Below are 21,534 nucleotides of genomic sequence, written 5' to 3'. Positions count from 1 at the left end.
CCCACAGCGGGGGCCGTGGTGCGCGGGTTGACCTCACTTTTCAAGACATGTAGCTATGGCCAAGGTAGAAACAATTTCTTTTTTGTCTGATTCATACCTTTCTGTACTATCCTGTTTTTTTTTTTGAAGTGTTGGTTTGTGTTTGTTGGGGAAAGGCTGTAGGAAGGCTGCGCCAGATCACAGTTTTGTGTATCCCCTAGGGACAAGAAAGAAAGTGGACCTTAGAAACAAAGGAGTGATGTAGATTTGCGCACGATACCATTGAAACTGTTTTTGCTTTGTTGTAGACGTTATGTTATGCCTTTCTACCTTACGACCCATGGATGACTTCGTAGCTTGTTGGTTCTTGATGGATAAGACCTAGGCGATGTGTTGACAAGTAGTCAGCTATGTGCCTGCGGTCTTGCTCCAGTACACTCCTTTTGACTGATTGACCACTTGTTCAAATGTTTCTTCGCTCGTTACTTATAGGTGACTATTCACCGCCGGCTTTGATGTCGCATACTCACATACCTGTTTGCTGACTACAAAGTGTACTACTTTATGCGGAGACTATTCTCTTAACCTGGTCAGTCAGGATTTATATTCGAGTTCGTTGTTGAAGGGATTATAACCGGACCACGGTTTGGCTATATAGCTTATGGAATTAGCTGATAGCTCGCTGAAATGCTCAACTGTTGGCCAGTGTCTAAGTCGGAACGATCATTTCCTCGCGAGTAGTGCTTCTTATAGGTGATTTCTGGATGCATAGAGTTATCTACACAAAACATTCAAACCAAGTACAACGCGCCATTCATCATAAAGACCGCGGAGGGTTCGTTAAGAGCTTACTGCTGTACGTACATTTGCAGGAGCATCACTATCAACTGCGTCAAGTAGGCTGTATATAAGGGCTATTCGTTCTATTTCCACAGACACCTGAATTCTTTGCTTGACTGGCATCTGCTAGCACTATTAGAACTTATTCGTCTCTTGTCTACTTCACTACCTGCGACACGCAAAACGCGCAGACTATCTGGTGTCACTGTTTTCTAGGCTCCACTTCGGTGACCAAATCTTCCCTACTATAAAACCAAGAACGATCTCCAGAATTCTTCTTCTCTCCACAAGGTCCAGCACCCTACGACACCCCATATTCGAACTATACAATAGACTTCCCCCGCCTCAAGGCCATCGCATCCGACTTCAACTCCACAAGGAACAATGTAAACACCTCGAGCATTCCCTCAAAAATTCCTGGAGATGTTCGTACCAGGCTACAGCATAATAGTCTAGTTGACATCCCGCTATCTGGATTTCGACATCGGCGTCTTCGTCACGGGCTGGCTCGTCCTCCTCGGCATGTACCATGGAGCCGGCTTCATTTACGGCCGAGTATACCACTACTGCATCGTCTACTACACGTCTTCCGTCACTATTGACGAATCTGACATGCTGTAAGTCCACGTCATGAGCTGGATAGCGGTGCAGCGCATGACGACATTCAGTAGGCATCTGACTGCAGCTACACGCTACGTCCACGATGTTGAAGACGTTGACGGTATGGACGATGCGTTGGATGAGCATGGAATTTTCAACTACAAGAAATGGTCGGTTAACATACGGCCAGTACATCAACCGAGTTTCGGTGAGTACGATATTTACCACGGGAGTCGGCGGTTTATTGTTGCGCGTATCAAGAAGGAGCGGACTGGAGGACGAGTGAACGATTACGATTACGATGAGAAAATTGTGCTTTGTTGCATGGGGAGGGGAAACGAACCGATTAAGGAACTGCTTATCCACATTATGAGGTGGAGTCTTAATAAGGCGAGCACGACAACCACAATTTACCAGGCTCTGGATCAGAACGGTCTCGGGAAGCGGTGTTAGAAGCGCTAGTCTAGGCCTTCATCCCGACCGCTCAGTACCGTGTCAATAGACCAGAAGCAGAAAGAGGAGATCGTTGCAGGCATCAACAAGTATGTCAACCCTGCTACAGCGCGTTGGTACGCGACACGTGGCATACCACATTGCCGTAACTATCTCTTTCATGGGCCACCAGGAACAGGAAAGACATTGTTGTCATTTTCATTGGCTGGTATCTTCGGGTTGGACGTGTATTGCCTTTTGCTCAATGACGGCATCTCTGAGTCTGAACTAAGTTCTTTGTTCAACAACCTTCCCCGCTGATGCTTTCTTCTCCTTAAAGATATCGACGCTGTGGGTATTCGGCGTGCGGGTCTTGCGTCTCCTATTGTAATTACGGAAGATACTACAACTGTTCCCGAGGCACCCAAGATCAAGACACAAGACAAGCCAGACAGTATCTTGTCCAAGGCTCTCGGTATTCTCGCATGGCTTCTCACGCTAGTCGGGTTGCCCTTTGGCTTTTCCCACAAATCTACGAAGCAGAAGGAACCAACGAAGACATCCCCCTTTCCAGAGCCTTTGAAGAAATCTACGCATGAGGCAGTTCCGACGGAACTTGGTAAGTCAACATCACCATCAACACCTAAGCTGGCAAAAAACGAGTTTGGCAAGTCACTATCGAAAAGAATAGGTAAGTCAGCCTCAACAAAAGTCTCCGAAGGAAGCCCGGGCTCCATAAGTCTAAGCGGACTGCGCAATGTCACCGACAGTGTCGCTTTCCATGAGGGACACGTGCTCATCATGACCACCAACGCACGAGAAATGCTGGATGATGCCTTGACCCGACCAGGTCGTGTCGATCCCCGGATCGGCTTCACGCTCGCCACACGCGATCAGATCCGCGACATCTACATGCACATGTTCAGCGCCACTACCGCCATAGCCGATAACACTTCTGCGCCCCCGGTCATTATGAATGGTCAAGTACCTCCACAGGCCTTAAAGAAACATGAGTTTCTCGGTATACGTCTTCCCGAGAAGTCGATCGCCGCCACAGTCGAACCGGGCAAGCTGACAGAGATGGCACAGCGATTCGCTGATGCGCTACCCAAGAAGATTTTCTCGCCTGCGGAGTTTTAGGGATATTTGGTGATGCACAAGATGGAGCCAGAGAAAGCGATCGAGGTAGTACGCAAGTGGAACGAAGAGATGCTTGAGGCGAAGAAGAAAGGAAAGAAGGTCGTTGGTCAGTAGGGAGGGGGCAGAAGGGTGTATCGCTCCCAAGTAGCAGCTACCAATAGCCAAAAACATTTTCAGTCGCAATGCTGATGGATGGTACTTGTAGACGAAAGACACGTGTCTTGAGCAGACCTGATAATAGCCTATGTGGTGTAGAGTAAAGGTAGCCAATAAGAACTTTCGATCACCGTGACCAAGCTTGTGTAGTTCGAGGAGTTCATGCGTGTTCATGGAAAGCATCGAACGCATCTCTCACACTAAAGAGATCACGCACTGGTGCATTCGCAACGGATATCGTATGTGCTCTATGTTGTAGCTTGTGCATTGTAATATCAGCAATGTGCTGACTTCTTACCCCTCATATACCAGTCAGTCGTGTGCAAGCAGCACAAGAGACCATCTGTTATGTAGTATGTTTCGGCGAGGCAAGCGGCGGTACTACGATCGTTGGGCTTTGTCGACGAGTTGCTGAAGCAACATGATGATGTATCAAGAGGAATAACCGCTAGGACTGAGGCTGTCGTGGGCCAAAGGCGCATTCGCTGGTATGGGTCCAAGTGTCCAAGCCCTTCGAGATATGTTGGCGTGTAATTTGAGCGAGTTAACAGACTTTCGAGGCACGAGGTTGTTTTGGGAGTATGTTTGTACGATAACGTCTATGTGCGGACTTTCGCCGTGGCACATAATCGGTACTGGTGTTTGGCGCTCAAGGAAGCAACGGGACAAGTACAACCGTCGTGAACAAAATCTGGGAGGTCGCTCATCATCGAACAGAACTGTAGGACCAGCGACTGTGAGGCCCCAACCCTTCCTGGCGCATAGTGCTCTTCGGACTTCCTCGCTGCGCGTCATTAGCACTCCTGTACACTTACGCAAACCCACATTTGCGGTGCGCAAAAGAAATTGGTGGCTTGCATTCTCCCCTGCGGAAGGATCCCAGGCGCAGCAGCGTAATGCACCTTGCTCACTTTCCTAATCTCAGCAAATGTGCAATTATGTCATGTCTGAGCGGCTTTTCTGTCCTCAAGACCGAGCGGCTATGTCATCCTGGGTCCGGAGAGCGTTAAGGATGCACTGGCGAAGCGGGTAGCTCGCCTGATGACGAACGTCTGCTAGGCGAGTTGAATGTGGTGGTGTGTTTGTCGATCGTTTTCGATGCCGATCTATTTCGAGAACAATTTTCCTGTCTCCGTTCTCATAGAAACAAGCGACATGACATCATATGTGAACAGAAGAAGGTGGTCAGCGCTGTATCGACCGGTAAGTGTCTCAAACAGTCGTAGGCAATATTGGATGAGTCTGGAGCATTTTCGAGAAGTGGTAATCGCACTCGGAGCGAAGTAGAGAGGCTTCTTGCGTCAGTCGCATGCCTCCGACTCAGACAACGTCAAACTCCACGCGAAACGTCAGTCAGTGCCGATGCCGATGAACTCGGCACACGCTCCGGATTGAAATCGCTTCCCGGGATAGTTCCACTGGAGGTTTAGCATCCACAGCTGATGCAGACGTGGACCCAACGAGCAACATCATAACCCACAAAAGCGCAAACAGCCGTAGCCCCCTGCATCATCACGAAAATGTAGCGAGCATCATAACGGGGCTCTGTAGATGGGAAGCTGCCTTAGTAGGAAGGACGTGGTGTGGGGTGACCAAATCCGTCAATGAGGATGTAGATCTGCGAGCTGGCATGACGTCCTGCAAGCACGGTTGTAAAGGTACTAGAGCGGTCAAATAGGTCGTGTTTCGATCTTGACACGAACTTGCGATGTACGGCGATGTTGAGTAGAATTCCCAGTGATGAGATTGAGAATTTTGAGATGTGCATTTGGTAGGAGTGTTCTAGACGTAAGGTAGCGGCATCGAGATTTTGGGGAAGGGATCGAAAGGATGTTTCGAAATGGATTTCGGATGTTCGATTCGAAGCTGTCAAAGAGGCAGTAGCTTTTGATTTGACAGGCAGATAATGCAGCATGAAGATCTTCTGTCGTGGGTCACGAATTCTGTCAAATTCTTTAGATTAATTGCACGACTTCAATTGGAGGACAGGGTGATGATCACAGGCCTTGGCATCTAGCCTTTGTGATTTACGGGGTATGCGTGGATCTCCCTTCGAGTGCGTTCCAGCCTTGCGCATGCGAAGTCAGAATACAAGAGATTTACAGTCTCGTGACCCTTGTCGTCGTTGTGCGCTTGAAGGCTCTCTAGGCCACAGCGCGGAGAGGGTGGTTAGATGGCGTCATGATTACACCGGTACCTGCGTCTTCGGTGGCCAGGGCGGTGAATGGGAACCCTGCATGACGATATCTGAGGCTGGAGAGAAGCCAACACGGACAAACGTCAGAAGTGACGATATTCAGCCAGAACATGTTGCCGAGGAGCGGTTACAGTGGAGAGCTATGAACGCAACGGGTGTGCGGTAGCTCGAGACCCTGCTTTTGCAAAAGAGGCGCTAGGTCCGCTTATACATAGCCATGCAGGAGTCCCGGGCTGATCTTTGCTGTATAAGGAAAAGATGACGTTCTCTGGCGCACGGAAACTTTGGGGCGCTGGAACTTGGAGGGATCTTCCACTTTGCTGGGCCGCATATTCCTTGTGGTATGCGAGTTTCGAAGTTGAGCGATGGAGGGCGTCTGACGTCGCTGGGGGGCCGCCGAGATCCAGGAAGCGCGCAAGCAGCCATGCCGCTAAATTTTTGGCATAGGCTTTGCGTCATGGTGGTTGGGCGAGGCATTACAGCTTCATACGGTGACCCCGAAAGTGATGACTCTACTATGGGGAGAAATAGCAAGTAAAACATGCGAAGTGCAGAATTGCCGCTCGGCGGCTCTCAAGAGAGACATTGCGCAGGTGCAGCCATGTACCGCCTGACCCTTAACTCGTAACACCACTCAACAGACGCGGTACGCTCGTCCTCCGCTGTCACTGGCTAGATAGCCTTGCTGCTAGAGAAGACCCCTAAACAGTCTTCCAGGGCCCCCGTCATTACCGACATCATGAGCAACGTCGTGATCTCTAAGCACTTGGCCCACTCCAAACGGGGATGTCTGTATCGGGCTTTTGTGATTGGTATAGAGACGAACTAGGGCTGAATAAAGAAGGACCCTGTAGATCTGTAATTGCAAGCCTCGAAGATGGCGGCCCACTAGCGCACAGGTAAGGGTGGATCACTTCTTTGAGCCGACAGTCATGGGCCGATCTCTTGCCATGCCCGGTCATGATGGGACATATCGTTCCGCCCGCCTCTGTTGTGCGTGCGTTGTGAGACACAGGAAGGTATATAGTTCGCACCCCGCTTGCTGATTCTCTAGATCCCATCACCATCAACCAATTCACCGATTCACAAACAAATCCTCGATCTTCAGTGCACCCTCCGTACACATCTTATCTTACTTAAGCTTTCAACTATCTCTACTTCACTACATCCTCATATCAACTATCAACAACAATGTCTGCCATGACCGAGTCCCGTCAGCAAGTCTACGTCTCCGGAGACGGCTTCTCAGAGCCCATGAGCGCTCAGCACAACTTTGCCAACAACTTTGACCTCAACGACCCTGACCGGGCCATGTCTGACTACCAGAGGTATGTTGCTCTACTCGACCATGACTCGCATCATTCGCTAACATCTACCAGGATCATGCATGAGCATACCAAGCGTCAGCTCAGTACCGCTACCGACTCTGCACGCCGACGAAGCGGCGCTTCATCGTCCAACGACTCTGTTAGCTCCAGCAGCTCATAACAATCACATTAATTGTCATACGCAATTATCTTCTATACGAGCGTCTGAGACGATTTTTGCATTAGCGACGCATGGTTAAAGATCATGTCATGGTCTAACTTTATTTTATGCGAACGGCGGGCGTTTGGGAACTCACATATGGCTTTCGCCTATGGCATGCACGGCACGGTGTTGGATCTATCTAGCGATATCCTGTTTATCTGAATCAATTCAGCGTCTCTATCAGGAGACCTTACTATCATCACCATAATCCTTCTACATGTGCATTAAAACTCCCCTGGTCACTGGTTTATCTCCGTGAAATCGTTGCCAACCCTAAAATCCTTTGGTTGTTGTCCACTGCGGTTGAAACTTGTTCTCCTTTCGTCGTTGCAGCAACGACGACGCGTGTACTTTGTTGCACGGCACAACGTACCGATCTTAGCTCCCTTAATCACGGATCTGAACCAGCCACAAGCTTTCCTATGCCAGCCTGTCACCCACGACACTCCCTACGCTTGCAGCGTACCTTGTAGTTGCAGACGCCTGGTTACAGTTTACCGTGGTTGCAGCGGCTAATGCATGTTGAAAGGGCTGTCGTCCGCCAATCATAAGCACGAGCCTCACCTAGCCCCTCGTTTTACAAAAGGCACTAAGATCTTGCAGGATCTCTTCCAAGGACCCGTGATGCGGAAAGAAAAGCCGCTGTAACTCCGGTGAGGACCAGGGAAATGGGTGGTGTAAAGCTTGGATCTTGGAAGGAACATGCAAGTGGGGTTGAAGGACCGAACAGCCTCCAAGATTGCGGTAATGGAAGGTGGGTTCAAGGGAATGCGAATAAGATGCACATCATGATCATCTATTTGTCAACAGCAGTTTACTAGTCTTGTTTACGAGAGAAAAGTGTGTGCGAAGCAATTCATGAGAAAGCCTGCCACTCTGCTGCCTGTCGTGCAGCCAGATATCGCGTCTTCCTTACACCGCACGATCAAATACCCCTGAAGACGCTATTACAGCTCCATATCGTATTCGATTTTTCGACCGGGATTGCAAGAGAATATATCTACGCTCGTCATCTTCACGATTGTTCCCTGCATCCACGAGTGCGTTTCTTCTTCCAGCACGAACCTTGGACTCACCCATGGATGACTACGCAACGTTCTTGCTAACGTGTCCCTGACTAATATCTTGGGCATTTAACGAGCTACAGCATACACAGAATCAAGTCAAGCAACTACAGTACTAACTGCGAAACAGTAGACGATATCCCGGGGATGTTGCAGGCAGCGACTACTGGGAAACAGGCCAATGCGCGTCGCCCAACAGGAGCTTCAGCCTTAGGGCAACCAAGCCGATATCGCAAACCGTTCAAGCTTCTGCTTCCTATAAAGCGTCGTGAGAAGAGAAAAAGATAGATACCATTCTTCTCTCCGCACGTGTCGCCATAAGAAGGAACACCCAGAAGCAAGTCATACAGCCACGGGCCGAGCGACTTGCCCGGATTGGCCGGATGCTCACGGCCTTCTCCACTTGTGACATCGTTCACAAGCTTCAACCCAAACATTCATCAACCACCAACTCGTCCCCATCAATCGCTTTCGTGAATTCGCACTTCGGTTTATAAAGTTTTCGCATTGTTAGTTCGCATTGTTTGTGCACCCCGCCTCATTTGCGTTGCATCGCTGTCGTCATGCGCTCCTTCGCTCTTACCGCTAGTCTCGCCGCGCTCTGCAGCGCAGCACCATACGGACAGCAGACGCCGCTGAAGAACATCCTCGAAAACACAGACAAGAGTGAAAAGTATACATACCCAACCGATTTCACTAGGGAGATCATCCCGAAGCCGTTCCATAGCCACAATGACTACTGGCGTGATGTTCCCTTCTATTCGGGTTTGAGCCAAGGCGCCATATCAACAGAAGCTGATGTGTGGCTTCTGAATGGCACACTATATGTAGGCAATGCCCGATCCTCTCATCTGTTGTGATGACATCCAACCGCGATCTCGGCTCATACATTATAGGTTGGTCATGAGCCTGCTGCTTTGACCGACAAGCGCACTCTTCAGTCTCTGTATCTTGAGCCTATCCTTGATACTTTGCATCGCCTGAACCCAAGCACTCGATTTGTGCAGCCAGGCGAACAGAATGGAGTTTTTGACACCTCCAGTGGGCAGACTCTTTACTTCTTCATCGATTTGAAGACTGCTGCCGACGAGACCTGGCCTGCTGTTCTCGAAGCTTTGGAGCCTCTGCGAAGCGGCGACTGGTTGACTACCTACGACGGAACGACTCTGCGTAAGAATCCCGTCACCGTTATTGGAACTGGGAATACCCAGCTTTCAGATGTACTCGCATCGTCTCCGCGTGACGTGTTCTTCGATGCGCCACTTAGAGAGCTCAACGACTCCAAATACAAAGATCTCACAGCGAATGAGTCACCTATCGCGTCCACCAACTTCGCATCATCTTTTGGTGAAGTGCGTAAGCGCGAATTCAACGATACGCAGCTGGAGACTTTGAGGAACCAGCTCGACATGGCTCATAAGAAGGGAATCATGGCTAGGTACTGGAACCAGCCAGCATATCCTATTGGCACAAGAAATGCAGTATGGCGGATTCTTTGGGACGAAGGCGTTGATCTGCTCAATGTGGATGATCTTGTGGGCGCGGCAGAGTTCTGGGAGGGAACTGGTTAAATAGATGAGATGCATCCGAGCCATACAAAACTACCTGGATGTTTGGGTACATGGACAGAGACCGTATGAATATAGATAGAACAAAGGAAAACACGAAGACATAGACATTGCTTAGATCATCGCGTGCGGCGCACGTTCGCAGCTCGCTTAGACCGTGCGGCTCTATCTCATGTTCTGGTTCCTGCAGAAGCTCATCCCTGTAACCCCAGATTACGTACTCGCCCGAGATTTTCCACATGTCAGTCATCCAAGCAATTGTGTTCTAGATTTCATCTCATATTCGTTGCTTTCATCTGAGATCACTCAGCAAACATCATCTCCAACCTCCTTCGACATATATTCTCTATACACGTACGCGACCGAGCCTGGAGCCGCTTGCATACATAGGTAGCTATAGTCGGCCTTTCTTTGTTAAGCTTCCGCAACATTCCCATCGCAACCTATCACCAGAAAAGGGAACTGCGAGCTTGTAGCTACCTCTCATCAATACTGCTGTCGCAAGTATCTTGAAGTAGCTTCTTCGGCTTCTGAAAGGTGCTTAGAAAGCTGTGCGATTGTGAAAGAGCTAGGGAATAGGTGGGTTACGTCATAGCGAAGATGTTTCCTCCAACGCAAGGCTTGCGATTGGACATTGATGCCATCAGCCAGATCTTTGGTTCCATAAGCATCGCATGCTGGATAGGTATGTAACTGTCGTCTCCTTGTACTACTATATGTTGTGCGATGCGCGTGTGTCGCATTGTTCTTGCATGACTGTTACCTCGGCAAGCCGGAGCTAACCCGCATACAGTGGTTTTCTCGCCTCAGATAATCGAGAACTGGAAGAGAAGCTCAGCAGAAGGCCTTTCAGTAGTCTTCATCGTAATATGGCTTCTCGGCGACTTCTTCAACATCATAGGTGCGGTACTGCAGGGTGTACTGCCAACGATGACCATCTTGGCGGTGTACTATACGCTAGCCGACATCGTGCTGCTGCTTCAGTGCTTCTACTACAAAGGCTTTACATTGCGCGATGAGTTCAAGAAGCCGACGGATGAATCTGATGAGGATAGCGACGCCAGTGAACAGTCACCGCTTCTCCCCCACCGCAGGCCACAGTCAAGTGGCTCTCCCTACACAAACGGTAATGGTAACGGAATTGAGGTACAGCGACCACGCATCTCAGACATCGATCGACGCGGCTCAGGCCACTCGCAAGGCTCGTTCCGCGAACGCTACCTCTCCATCGACGGCACGCATCTCTCGCCTGTCACACCGCTCCACGATGACTCTACTGCTGCATATCAAAATGGCGCAGTCGCAGCCAGACCTCAGCCGGCCCAGTCCAACATGCAAACGATCATCTTCAACCTTGGTACCATCGTTCTTGTATGCGCGGCCGGCGTCTTCGGTTGGTATCTCAGTGCTCGGAACTCCACCGCTCCCAGCCAGCCCGATGATCAGGACTCGTCACCCGAATCAACTTTGCACTTCAACCTCTGGGGCCAGGTCTCCGGCTACGTTTGCGCCGCACTCTACCTCGGCTCCCGCGTTCCGCAGCTGCTGCTCAACTACCGCCGCAAGTCGACCGAGGGCATCAGCATGCTGTTCTTCCTGTTTGCTTGCTTAGGTAACTTGACGTACGTGTTGAGTATCATGGTGTACAAGCCCAAGTGTGGGGGTCATGTATGCCAGGATGGTGAGGGACGGGCCGAGTACGGCAGGTACATCGCAGTCAATATGAGTTGGCTGCTGGGCAGCTTCGGCACGTTGTTGTTAGATGCTGGTGTGTTTGTGCAGTACTTTCTGTATAAAGTGGATGATGATGAGAGTGACGAGGAAGAGTAGGAGGAGGATATAAGAGATGCCAAGATTGTATAACTATAAAAGTTTTGGTTACGGTATGCTAATGGAGTACGCAACCGGAAGTGTACAGCATTGAATATGTATATCATACAGAGCGGTCTCGTCTGAGCCCGAGCTGTTTCGTTACGAGTAGTCTAATCGGTGCCTGAAGTTGAGGTATGCCAAGTGGCTCTCGACCTCTGATATTAAGAGACGGGATTCGTTTGTATCGGAAGCTTTCGCTCTTTGGGGCGAATGGCTGCGTACCATATCCGCCTTGGCGCTTTGGGCTGAACTATGTGCGTTTGCTCGAACACCGGAATCATTTCAATCAAAATGTATCAAAATGTCGAAAATGTTGCCATTCTTCCTCTCTCAATCTTCCCTCATAAGCGTATTGAAGTACCATTCATACCCTTACTCTACCATTCGCCAAACAAAACTAATTCAGCCCGTCCAATACCATCATTATGCCAATAAAAGAGCACTTGAAAGGTTACACGAGCTCTTCTGCTCTCACATACTAGATCTCCCACTAACGAACTCAGCCGTTGTCTTCACTGCCGCGGCTAAGGCAGAGGCTATCATTGACACCTATCCCACGCACTTCTACGACATCGAGGAGGCTAAGGGGTATATCAGAACTACCTGCAAGCAAGCCGGCTTCCAGTACGTCAGCAAACGTATCAAGCATGAAGAATTGGCATATGTCAAAGACATGGTCTGCTTCATCGTAGCTGCGAAGGCTTTTGAGCAGGGAGAGTTTTATCTGGAGATTGAGTTGGAGAATCGAAGGGCCCTGAGAAGTACGTTTGTCTGGAATCCTCGTTGCTTTCCACTCATTGCCTCAAAGAAAATACGGTGGTGCTTATAGAACTAACAAACATGTATCTCAGCGGCTGTTGAAGCAGATATCCGACGCCTTCTTGTCCTGGTGCCTTATTGACCATCCCGCTTCTCCGGTTCAGACGATGCTCGCGATCACGTCAACGGAGTTGCACGTTGGAAGCAATTCACGTACACGAAGTTCGAAGGGGTTGAGCAGACGAAGTCTCGTAACTACGTTAACTTTAATGCTGTTAGGCATGCTTTTGAGGCAGGCAGGTTTGCCATGGATGTACCAGTTGAAGGCTGACGATGGCGACAACAAGCCAAAGTATCAAAACAGGTGAAGAAGGTTGCTACTGAGCCAAAGACGCCAAAGGGAAGGTTTGCTACAATGAAAGGTATGTCATTCTACTATCCAATTCTTTATACTATCCAATTCTTTATACTATCCAATTCTTTATACTATCCAATTCTTTATACTATCCAATTCTTTATACTATACTGACTCTGCCAACACAGAAGCGATCGAATTTGACATGCAACGCCTCCTTTGCCATATCTCCTGGCCGACAATCTTCCCTTCTCTCAACGCGGCTCGGGACTACGTCTTCCATTTCACACAGTCTACTCGTTTCACTTTTACATACTGGCCTGAGCTCGAGCCTGGTCGCTACCGCCTAGTCGTCAACTACAACACAGCGAAGCGAGCCTTGATTCGGGAAAGTCCAAGGTCAATGGCGAAGAGGACGTAGATGTGAAGTCGCATGGTATGGATGAGACTGCTGTTGAAAGTACTGAGATCAAGGAGAGAAACGAGGTTTCCATGTTGGCGTATGATATGCCCTCTACCGGATCTGCCATGACACCCACCGGGATACCCGTCTTCTCTGCTGCCACCGACTTTAGCAACGCGATCGATTCAATCAACATTGCAATTACGACCACCAACGCTCTCGAAACCACAACTACTGGGGGTACTATGTCGGCCTCGATGTCTGACGAGCCCTCACAGTGCGAACGCAGTGTAAAAGAGATAGCGCAGGGGATTACAATGCCGCCTATGGTCGAGATAGATGACGACCCCTTCAAAGTGAGTTTCTCTTCCAGCCAAAAATAAGACCAGAGTGATTTCTCCCTGAGCGTGAACATACGCTAATCATCTTCACTATAGCATCTTATTGCCACCCTGAAGCGCAAAAGCATTCTCAAAATGGCTTTTGAGTGATGCGAACTGGGCGAGCAGGCGGATGGAAGGCTGGGTATCTGAAACTGTTGCAGATTATGGGAGTTCGGATCAAAAAGCCATATGTTCCCTTTATTTGTGCAGTACTTCCTCCCTAACTGAATGAGGCTGGGAGCGAGGGGAAAAAGTGGCATGTCATGTGGTAGTTCAGGACCATCACACTACTCTCGGGGTATCTAGGAGTTGGGTACTTCCACCACGTCCTCACACTTCATCACTACCCTCCTTCTCTTCATCCAGAACAGCATCCACCACATCATCCATAGCATCCACAGCGTCCACAGCATCATCCTCCACAACCTCCTTTCCCTTGCTTACGTTCTTCGCCTTGAGCTTCGCAATCTCTGCCTCAACACCTGCCTCGACCTCTCTCTTCAACCCCTTGTAAAATCCCATCTTGAACAAGACCTCGTACCACACAAACAAGGGCGCTAAAAACAGGGCCTGTACAAGATTATCCAGCAGCGCAGGTTTCCGCCCTTCAAACTTTCCGTGTCCCACGAATTGCAGTATCCAGCTTACAACATGGACGGCGACGGCGATGCTGTTGACCTTGGTTTTGTTGTAGCGCTGCGTAAGGCGGTTGGAGAGCGATGCGAAGGCGAGGATTATGGGTGTGACAGTCACGCCAGCGAGATTGGGGGAGAGGAGGAGGTAGAGTGTTGAGTAGGTGGCCGCGGCGATGGTACCCAGGTTTAAGGGGAGGTTGAGGCGTGTAAGGAGAGGGTGTTGACGGATGGGGAGGGTGGGTGTGTTTGTGCCCTGAAATGTGAGTTGTGGTCAGCGATGGCACAGTATGGTGGTTGATGTGTACGAGATACGAAGACAGGAGAGGCAAGCAACGTACGAATAGAATTCCTGTCGCAAGTAAGACGGGCACGCAGGCTATGTGGATGGCGACATTTGTTGGTTCGCGGTGGTATGCGCCATACTGCTCTTTTACATTAGCCGGCGAGCGTCTCTTGAGGGCTATACGGGTGTCGTTACAAAGACAAGGTTTTTCTTCAGATCAAAGACGGGCATCTTGAATACTCCTCGAGTAACCTGGTGCTATGCGACGGCGATGGTGACCTGTTCGCGAGGCGACGGCGCAGACGCTGTATAAGGGCGTTCCTGAGATGCGGGGAAGATGGCGGAGAGGAGCGGATCCGGCGTCGAAGCCAAGGGGTAAGATATGATCAACCTCAATCAAAAGGCGGAAAATCAAGACGATATATCCCTGGGTCCGAGTAATCCTGGAGCTACACGATTGCTGGTGATCAGCCCACCTTCATGGCGCCCGCTGTCATGGCTGCCCATGGGGTGCAGGTTAGCTCCATGCGGAGGCTAGCTGCCGAGGCAATTGCTGTTAGGGCACCCTTGACGCTTGGTGTCGCATCCGAATAGCCGTTTCCATGCTTCTCAAGTGCATGTGAAAAGTAACAACAAATGGCACTAGTATCCAGACGCGCGTGAGAAGCGCGTTTTTGTGGGGCTGAATGACGATAGGCGTGGTTTTGAGTAGTGGGGATTCCGACGACAAAGTACTCGACGCTACGCACTACCTGTCTCTATGCACCATCTGGGACAAAAGCTTCAAGTCATTTGTGCGTCCGATTTCTTTCTCTGACGACGAATATGATATAGCGCTCAAGGTAAATGTGGGAGGAATGAGGAAGGATTAGTGAATGCGGCTAGACCAGCTACTTCGAGTATTATCGTATTAGGGACAGACTGTAATGCTGACTCCAGCCAGCAAAAGGGTATCAAACGAAGGAACGACAAGACTCCATGCGTCCACAACCGCCTACGCATTCAACCTCCACAATCCCATGAGGCTATCGATCCTTGCTCCCCGTGAGCTCAAAACTACTGCTAGCCATACGTCCCGCACCATCACTGCCTCGAGCCTCATAATATCTTCCAAGTATAAATGAGCTAAACCTGCTTCTCGCCGCGGGGTGTCGCCCTGACATATGCATCCGGCTTAGCCAGTCCCTTCTTGCGAAGAACATACGTGTTCCAAGCATAGCTCATCTGTGCCGTCACGCTCACAGGGGGACGCTGGTCGCCGAACTTGTAAAGCTGAGGCTTAGAGAGACCCTTACGACGAAGTATGTATGTCTTGAACCACCATGGTAGGTTCTGACCGGCCTGGTATCTCATGTGCGTGCGTGTAGGAACACCGAAGATGTAGTCGAGCTCTTCGAGTGTTCGCTGCTTGGTCTCGGGTAGCCAGAGGAAGCTGGTAGTTGATTAGTTATCTGTTGTTGTTTTGCAATGTGAATTGGGTATTTACTTACATCATGATTAGAGCGACGATATTGAGACCAGCGTAGAAGCCGAATACCCCCTGGGGTTTCATGACTTTGAGCATACGAGGGAGCGTAAGCGATAGGACCGCTGCCTAAAGATACGTGTACGAAGTCAGTGTATGTCTCACACATGGTTCATGCATGGGAGTTTTTACCCAGAAATTGTTTGTGGCCACGGCCCACGACATACCCACTTCACGATGTGAGAGCGGAAATACCTCAGCCGAGTATGTGAACGGCACTGGTCCCATTCCAGGAGAGTAAAAGGCGCCGAAGAGATACACGAAGAAGGCGATCAAGCCTAGATGTGCAGAGCTATCCTTGGGGATGTAGTAGCACATGCCAGCCACAAGTAGTGTCCAGAACATATTCGGAAACGTAAACAAGAGCAGTCCGCGGCGACCAAAGGTATCAATCGTCCAGACAGCGGGCCACGCAAAAGTGAAGTTGACAAGACCGAAGCCAAAAGACGCGATGAGAGCTTCCTTGTTCGTGGCTCCTCCCTCTGCGAAGATTGTTGAGCTATAAAATGCAATGATGTTGATACCGCACATCTGTCTTGGTCAGCTATCATCTCTAGTACAAGCTGTCCTTCCTTGTTTACCTGTTGCCCTATCATAACGATACCAGAAGCTTGCGTCGCGCGACGAACGCGCGGAATGGTGAACAGCTCAATGAAGCGCGTAAAGAAGTTTGACTTGGGATTGATTCCAGCTTCACGAACCAAAACTTCTTCCTGCTCCAACAAGCAATGGGTGTAGTAGAGATCGCGCGCAGCCTGGAGAGGGGTGTTCCGTAGGCGGAGGAAGGAGCGATAGGCCTTAGCATACTTGCGTTTCTTCATAAGCCATCGAGGACTTTCTGGTACAAACCAGATTCCAATGCAGAGAGGGACGGCAGGGATGAAAGCCGATCCGAACTGCAAGCGCCAGGAAATCGCTCCGGTATTCTACACATTGTTAGTATTCGTGAAGTTATCAGGCCGTTCATGAGTACTTACCATAACAGCCAGATTAGCGACCGTACCCAGGAAGATACCGAAAGCTGTCCATATTTGCCAGGACATGACAAGTCCGCCACGCACATTAGCTGGAACATTCTCCGCTGAGAAGACAGGTACAGTGACTTCCTTGAGTCCCATACCAACACCGAGGAGTACACGGCAAACGGCAAGCTCACCCCACTTCTGGCTCAGTCCCATACCAAAGGGCGCCAAAAGCGAGAAGATGGCAGCGATGAAGATGGTACCACGACGACCACAAAGTTCATTTACGGGATCTAAGTTCGTCAGCAAGAGAAGGACTTGAAATGGGAGAGATGCGATGACAACTTACCAGAAATCCAAGCACAGAATACTGCAGAGGTGAAGAAGACAAGTCAGCGTAAGGTCGCATGTACACGTCAGAAATCGTAAACGTACCCGCGATAGCGATATAGGGACACGCGTTGATAAACCCAATAATCCACCCATTCTTCTCACACGTCCCTGCCGCCTCACACACAGGCCCAGAATCCGGGATACCCAACGCTTGACCAAATGTCAAATTAGCGCCGTTAGACCCCGTTTGGTCCCAGCCCTGGATAGCAGCTGCAACGGAGTTGAGGATGATGGTAAAATAGAGTGTTCGGGGTAGCTTGAACCGATGGGTGATTTCTTCGCGGACAGCTGTACGGTCCGCTTCGTCTAGTTCCTCGAGTTCTTCGAAGAGTGCGGGGGACTGGGCGAGGAGGGCACCTTTGACGAGGAGGGGTTCGACGTCGGTTAGTTGGTGTTCTGTGGCGAAGTCGTGGACGTTGGCTAGGAGTTGCTCGCGCGAGATGTCAACGAGTGGGTTGCGGATTCTAGATTTATTGGTGTAAGCAAGTTGGTACAAAAAGCGTCTGTTGGGCGATTTTCGAATCGCGCACGTTTGTGCTTGGGTGATTTGGTGTGGTATTACTTACTCCCCCTCAAGATTGGCAGTCAGACGCGCGACGCTCTCTTTGCGCTTTTGCTCATCGTCAAAGATGGAAGCTTTGCGCTCGTGGTGCTCATCCACCACTACTGGACTGGAAGAACTACTGTTAGTACAATCCAAGTTTTACATTATATGGTGTCTCATTTCACGACAAGACACAATAGCTTACTCGATTTTAATCTCCTTGTCAGGTTCCGACATGGCCAGGATAAGAAATCAGACGTGCACACCAGAGCTTAGGTATGTATGATGCCCAAATCCAAGCTCCCTAAGGCTAGGCGAAGATCACTTCATACAGGCCTCTAGCAAGAGACAAGAAGACGAGGAAAGAAGAGGTAGAAAAGAGCTCTAGCGAATATTCAAGCGAAATCGCATGCTTATATCTCCATGTCACCAGGGCTTACCTCTACCGTTTGCCAAAAGCTGGAGTTCCCCCGTCTTGGGTCAATGCCAATACCATTGCTCATCCATGCATCCCATACGACCTATTCGCAAAAACGCTCAACACGATCACGCGGTACAAGGCAGACAGCCAATAACATAATACAGCGATAGACCAGGGTAAGTAATCACCGCATAGAACTTCGGTCTTGAGCAACGTCGGTGGCTGCAGCATGGTAAGGCGGAGTGGTACGCCGAGTGCGTACCAACACTTGCCTCTTTCTTAGGTGGTGGCTTGGCCTAGCTTGGATTCGACGACTTTGGTGAGGTTTTGAAGCGAGGGATTAAAGGCAGATGCCGATGTTACGATCCGCGAGGAGCCCGGATAATATAATAAGGCGCATCCTCGGCGCTTGTTCGAGTCAAGGGCTATCACTCACCATCGCGCCTTCACAACTAACCAGTGCAGTAGTGACGAGAACGACAGGAGAATCTTCAGCTCTCCAGACCATTCGAATTTGAACAGAAAACACAACACCACAAGCCAAAAATATGCCTTGTGCATAACAGCACACCACCTTTTTTCCACAAGACAGCCATATATTACGTGTGCCTTGGCTTTTCTCAGCAATCCGATCTTGGTATACCGACCAAGCTACGTATCACACAGCTCAACCCGGGCAAAGAAACGAAGGATCTGACGGGATGGTGCAATGTAACACAGCACTCTTTGCATATGCATGCATGCAAGTTGAGCAATTCCCAAGGCTTGGGAAAAACTGATCAGCCCACCCAGCAAATGTTCTTGACCGGTACTGCGGCCGCCTTGTATCGCAAGTATCACACATCAGGAACATGAATGCAATACTCGTTGTGCAGAAATAGTAAAACATGCGGTCTCTCTTCTGCCGCCGAGTCCCTCAAAGTCTAATCAAGAAAGCGAAGGCGCCTTGCCATCTCCACTTGACCGGAGGCTTTGCGTGATCAAGACGAGACGAAGAGGAGGTTGTTTCCCCGCATTCTCGCTTGGCTCGACCCAACCCTTGCACGTGCGCCAACTGTTCTGCCTTAGAGCGCGTTCTTGTGAATTTCTTGGATCTGCGGCATGGGTTATCAGGCAGCAAGACAGCAGAGATCGAGACTCGCACATGATCGCTCTGGTGAGCTGGTGTAGATCAAGCTGTCTACTCGCTTGGGCGCCTGCGCAAGCGCTTACGCTATACTCATACATCTCGGTGAAAGTGACGGGAACAAGTCGAGCTCAGACCAATACGAATGTAGAAAGCTCTTAGGAATTTGTATTTCCAGCGCATCTTCTCGGTCAGTCGCGACGCGGGCTACATTTGCTACCTCATTATCCCCAGCAGGTTCAGCTTTAGTCTGGGCGCCCATTACAGCACCAGACTTCAAGGCTTCGTAGAAGTCATATATAAATCTCCATTATGCACTTGTTAAAAAGCGGCATTGGAAGACGAACTTGCAGGCTGCACTTCCAAAGATAAGTCGCTAGGTCCAACTCCTGCTTGCTCAGGCTGCTCTTCCACCAGCGTAGCCCCTGGGCCCTTTACTACCCCTCCCGGTACCGGCGATGTTTCTGGATTTTGCAGCGACTCGAGATTGTGATATGTTTGTAAGAATGTCTTCGCTTTGGCGATTTGATCCAGCGTTTCCTCATCGTGTCTCTCTACTGCATCTTCCAAGTTCGGCGTAAAGCTATCTTTCAATTTTTCAATCTTGTTACCATCCTTCTTGTGCCCGGGTGTCGTCTAAACTCCAGAGTTATAGCCCACCTCTTTTTGCTTCCCCTTGTCTGTGCTATCGCTTGTATCAGCACTCCCAGCAAACGCCTGTTGTATCGGAGGTCTGGGCTTCGCTGCGATATCGAGTTCAGCAAACTTGGGGCGCACTTGGAAGATGTTTACGCGGGCCGCGTTGAATACTTGTTCGGAAGGTGGAATGGCGACTGCGAGGTTTGTGTTCTCGGTGAGGCGTGTTATGAAGAACATGAAGCGACCGGTTTTAATCTGCATCTCTGCAAAGTTTGCGCTACCGGCGGGGATGTTTGTGTGTCTTCTATGGAGGGAAAGAGCGTTAGCCATGTCTGAGAACATAAGTAGAGTGAGGAACGGATACGTACGCCATGCTCTGTTTGTGTGTCTTAAGGATGCTCGAAATGCGCTCGAAACGATCCGTGAAGGGATTCGATTCTTCGGTCTGTCTTGTGACATGCGCGACAGTAAGACATGTCGTCCGCTCATACAGGATGAGTTCTCTCGCATCTATGACCTCTGCCAGCTGTTCCAGCAGCGCCTCGATCGTGCCCGCGTTCGGAATCAGATAGTAGATGATCTTTGTCCAAGCCTTGTACAAGCTCTGGTCCCAGATACTTGTCGCGAAGAACTCAACTGTATCCTTGAAGCCCTCGCTAGCCTCCCGGATATACTCGGCGCGCTCGTCGAACATGGCCTGGCGGAGGCGGGCTTGCACAAGGTCCATCTTGTGTATGAGACAGAAGACTTTGGCACTGGGACTGCATTCATGGAGGGCACGAATGATGTTGGAATAGGAGACGACGTCGGCTGCGAATTCGCGCGATTCGATATCGAAGACGAAGATGAGGACGGCAACGGAGCCGAAGACGTGGTTTCTAGATTGGTTGAGATAGTTCTCGACGAAGCCATCTTGACTGCGAAAGTTAGTTTGAGTTGTCTTGTCGTCTGTTGGCCGGTGGCCTCACCCCCCGCAGTCCCAGAGATTGAGCATGAGGTTTCCCATAAACTTGATGTTGCTGTGCTCGACGTCGATTGTCGCGCCCAACCTACGGACATCTTTCGCGACATAGTTGCTAAACACGATGCTTCTCATCGACGACTTGCCAGCTCCACTCTTGCCCATCAGCAGCACCTTGCGCTGCTTCTGCCGTTTGATCGAGTTCATTGTGATGGCCTTGACCGATGGTAGAGGGTTGCTACGTGAGGGTGCGATGAGGTGGGTTGCGCGAAAATAGCTTCGTGGTAAACCTCTAGTCGGTAGCGAAGGCAGAATGGTAAGCTGATAGTAATACAGCGCCGTCGAGCGGAATTTGGCGATGGGATGACGTACCGTAAACAGCTGCTGGCGCGCGCGCGACCTTTGGGGGCCCTGCAACAATCTTTCCTTGGCAGTGGGGCTCTTCCGCTCTCCGCATTTCCTACACGTGCGAGTATGAAGATCATCCTTGCTTTTAACAGTCTCTTTGCGGGTACGAGCATTTTAGTTTCTTCACATGTTATTATCATCTACTCGAGAATTGAAGTGTTTGGAAGCCACCGACTCTCATCCAAAAGGCTCTGGTACATAGCTACATATTCGAAGATTCCAAAAGTCATGGTAAGTGAGGAATTATTACAACATATGAAATGGATAGCTTGGACCGCCAGCGTTTTCGGGATAGAATAAGACATAAACGTGGCTGATGTGACGAAGCAGAAGGTATAAACAAGAAGCTGTGCCACCAA

The 21,534-nt window shown here is 50.0% G+C and overlaps 8 protein-coding genes across 8 annotated transcripts; 5 read left to right on the top strand and 3 right to left on the bottom strand.

Annotated features, from left to right (window-relative positions):
- Window positions 1-1,341: 1,341 nt before the first annotated feature.
- ALTATR162_LOCUS5833 (uncharacterized protein) lies at window positions 1,342-2,991 on the top strand (the record flags this gene model as incomplete). Its single annotated transcript, XM_043313453.1, has 4 exons — window positions 1,342-1,436; window positions 1,491-1,867; window positions 1,922-2,143; window positions 2,192-2,991. The coding sequence occupies 4 exons, from the start codon at window positions 1,342-1,344 to the stop codon at window positions 2,989-2,991; spliced, it is 1,494 nt and encodes a 497-aa protein (XP_043169388.1).
- A 3,544-nt stretch (window positions 2,992-6,535) lies between these two features.
- ALTATR162_LOCUS5832 (uncharacterized protein) lies at window positions 6,536-6,832 on the top strand (the record flags this gene model as incomplete). Its single annotated transcript, XM_043313452.1, has 2 exons — window positions 6,536-6,672; window positions 6,724-6,832. The coding sequence occupies 2 exons, from the start codon at window positions 6,536-6,538 to the stop codon at window positions 6,830-6,832; spliced, it is 246 nt and encodes an 81-aa protein (XP_043169387.1).
- Window positions 6,833-8,501: 1,669 nt separating this feature from the next.
- On the top strand, window positions 8,502-9,509 carry ALTATR162_LOCUS5831 (uncharacterized protein; the record flags this gene model as incomplete). The annotated part of the gene is made up of 2 exons (XM_043313451.1): window positions 8,502-8,765; window positions 8,835-9,509. The coding sequence occupies 2 exons, from the start codon at window positions 8,502-8,504 to the stop codon at window positions 9,507-9,509; spliced, it is 939 nt and encodes a 312-aa protein (XP_043169386.1).
- Window positions 9,510-10,106: 597 nt separating this feature from the next.
- ALTATR162_LOCUS5830 (uncharacterized protein) lies at window positions 10,107-11,336 on the top strand (the record flags this gene model as incomplete). The annotated part of the gene is made up of 2 exons (XM_043313450.1): window positions 10,107-10,191; window positions 10,300-11,336. The coding sequence occupies 2 exons, from the start codon at window positions 10,107-10,109 to the stop codon at window positions 11,334-11,336; spliced, it is 1,122 nt and encodes a 373-aa protein (XP_043169385.1).
- A 467-nt stretch (window positions 11,337-11,803) lies between these two features.
- On the top strand, window positions 11,804-13,278 carry ALTATR162_LOCUS5829 (uncharacterized protein; the record flags this gene model as incomplete). Its single annotated transcript, XM_043313449.1, has 3 exons — window positions 11,804-11,828; window positions 11,882-12,139; window positions 12,866-13,278. The coding sequence occupies 3 exons, from the start codon at window positions 11,804-11,806 to the stop codon at window positions 13,276-13,278; spliced, it is 696 nt and encodes a 231-aa protein (XP_043169384.1).
- Window positions 13,279-13,608: 330 nt separating this feature from the next.
- On the bottom strand, window positions 13,609-14,427 carry ALTATR162_LOCUS5828 (uncharacterized protein; the record flags this gene model as incomplete). Its single annotated transcript, XM_043313448.1, has 3 exons — window positions 13,609-14,166; window positions 14,252-14,335; window positions 14,392-14,427. The coding sequence occupies 3 exons, from the start codon at window positions 14,425-14,427 to the stop codon at window positions 13,609-13,611; spliced, it is 678 nt and encodes a 225-aa protein (XP_043169383.1).
- An 894-nt stretch (window positions 14,428-15,321) lies between these two features.
- On the bottom strand, window positions 15,322-17,857 carry ALTATR162_LOCUS5827 (uncharacterized protein; the record flags this gene model as incomplete). The annotated part of the gene is made up of 9 exons (XM_043313447.1): window positions 15,322-15,628; window positions 15,687-15,790; window positions 15,917-16,252; window positions 16,303-16,647; window positions 16,699-16,976; window positions 17,033-17,053; window positions 17,119-17,540; window positions 17,643-17,747; window positions 17,826-17,857. 9 exons carry the CDS (start codon window positions 17,855-17,857, stop codon window positions 15,322-15,324), a joined length of 1,950 nt encoding a protein of 649 aa, XP_043169382.1.
- A 1,946-nt stretch (window positions 17,858-19,803) lies between these two features.
- Window positions 19,804-20,974, bottom strand: ALTATR162_LOCUS5826 (uncharacterized protein; the record flags this gene model as incomplete). The annotated part of the gene is made up of 3 exons (XM_043313446.1): window positions 19,804-20,110; window positions 20,175-20,723; window positions 20,775-20,974. The coding sequence occupies 3 exons, from the start codon at window positions 20,972-20,974 to the stop codon at window positions 19,804-19,806; spliced, it is 1,056 nt and encodes a 351-aa protein (XP_043169381.1).
- Window positions 20,975-21,534: the final 560 nt, after the last annotated feature.

The sequence above is a fragment of the Alternaria atra genome, assembly GCF_907166805.1.
Source record: "Alternaria atra isolate CS162 genome assembly, contig: 25, whole genome shotgun sequence".
Lineage (NCBI taxonomy): Eukaryota > Fungi > Ascomycota > Dothideomycetes > Pleosporales > Pleosporaceae > Alternaria > Alternaria atra.
This window is presented reverse-complemented; position numbering and strand designations above follow the sequence as displayed.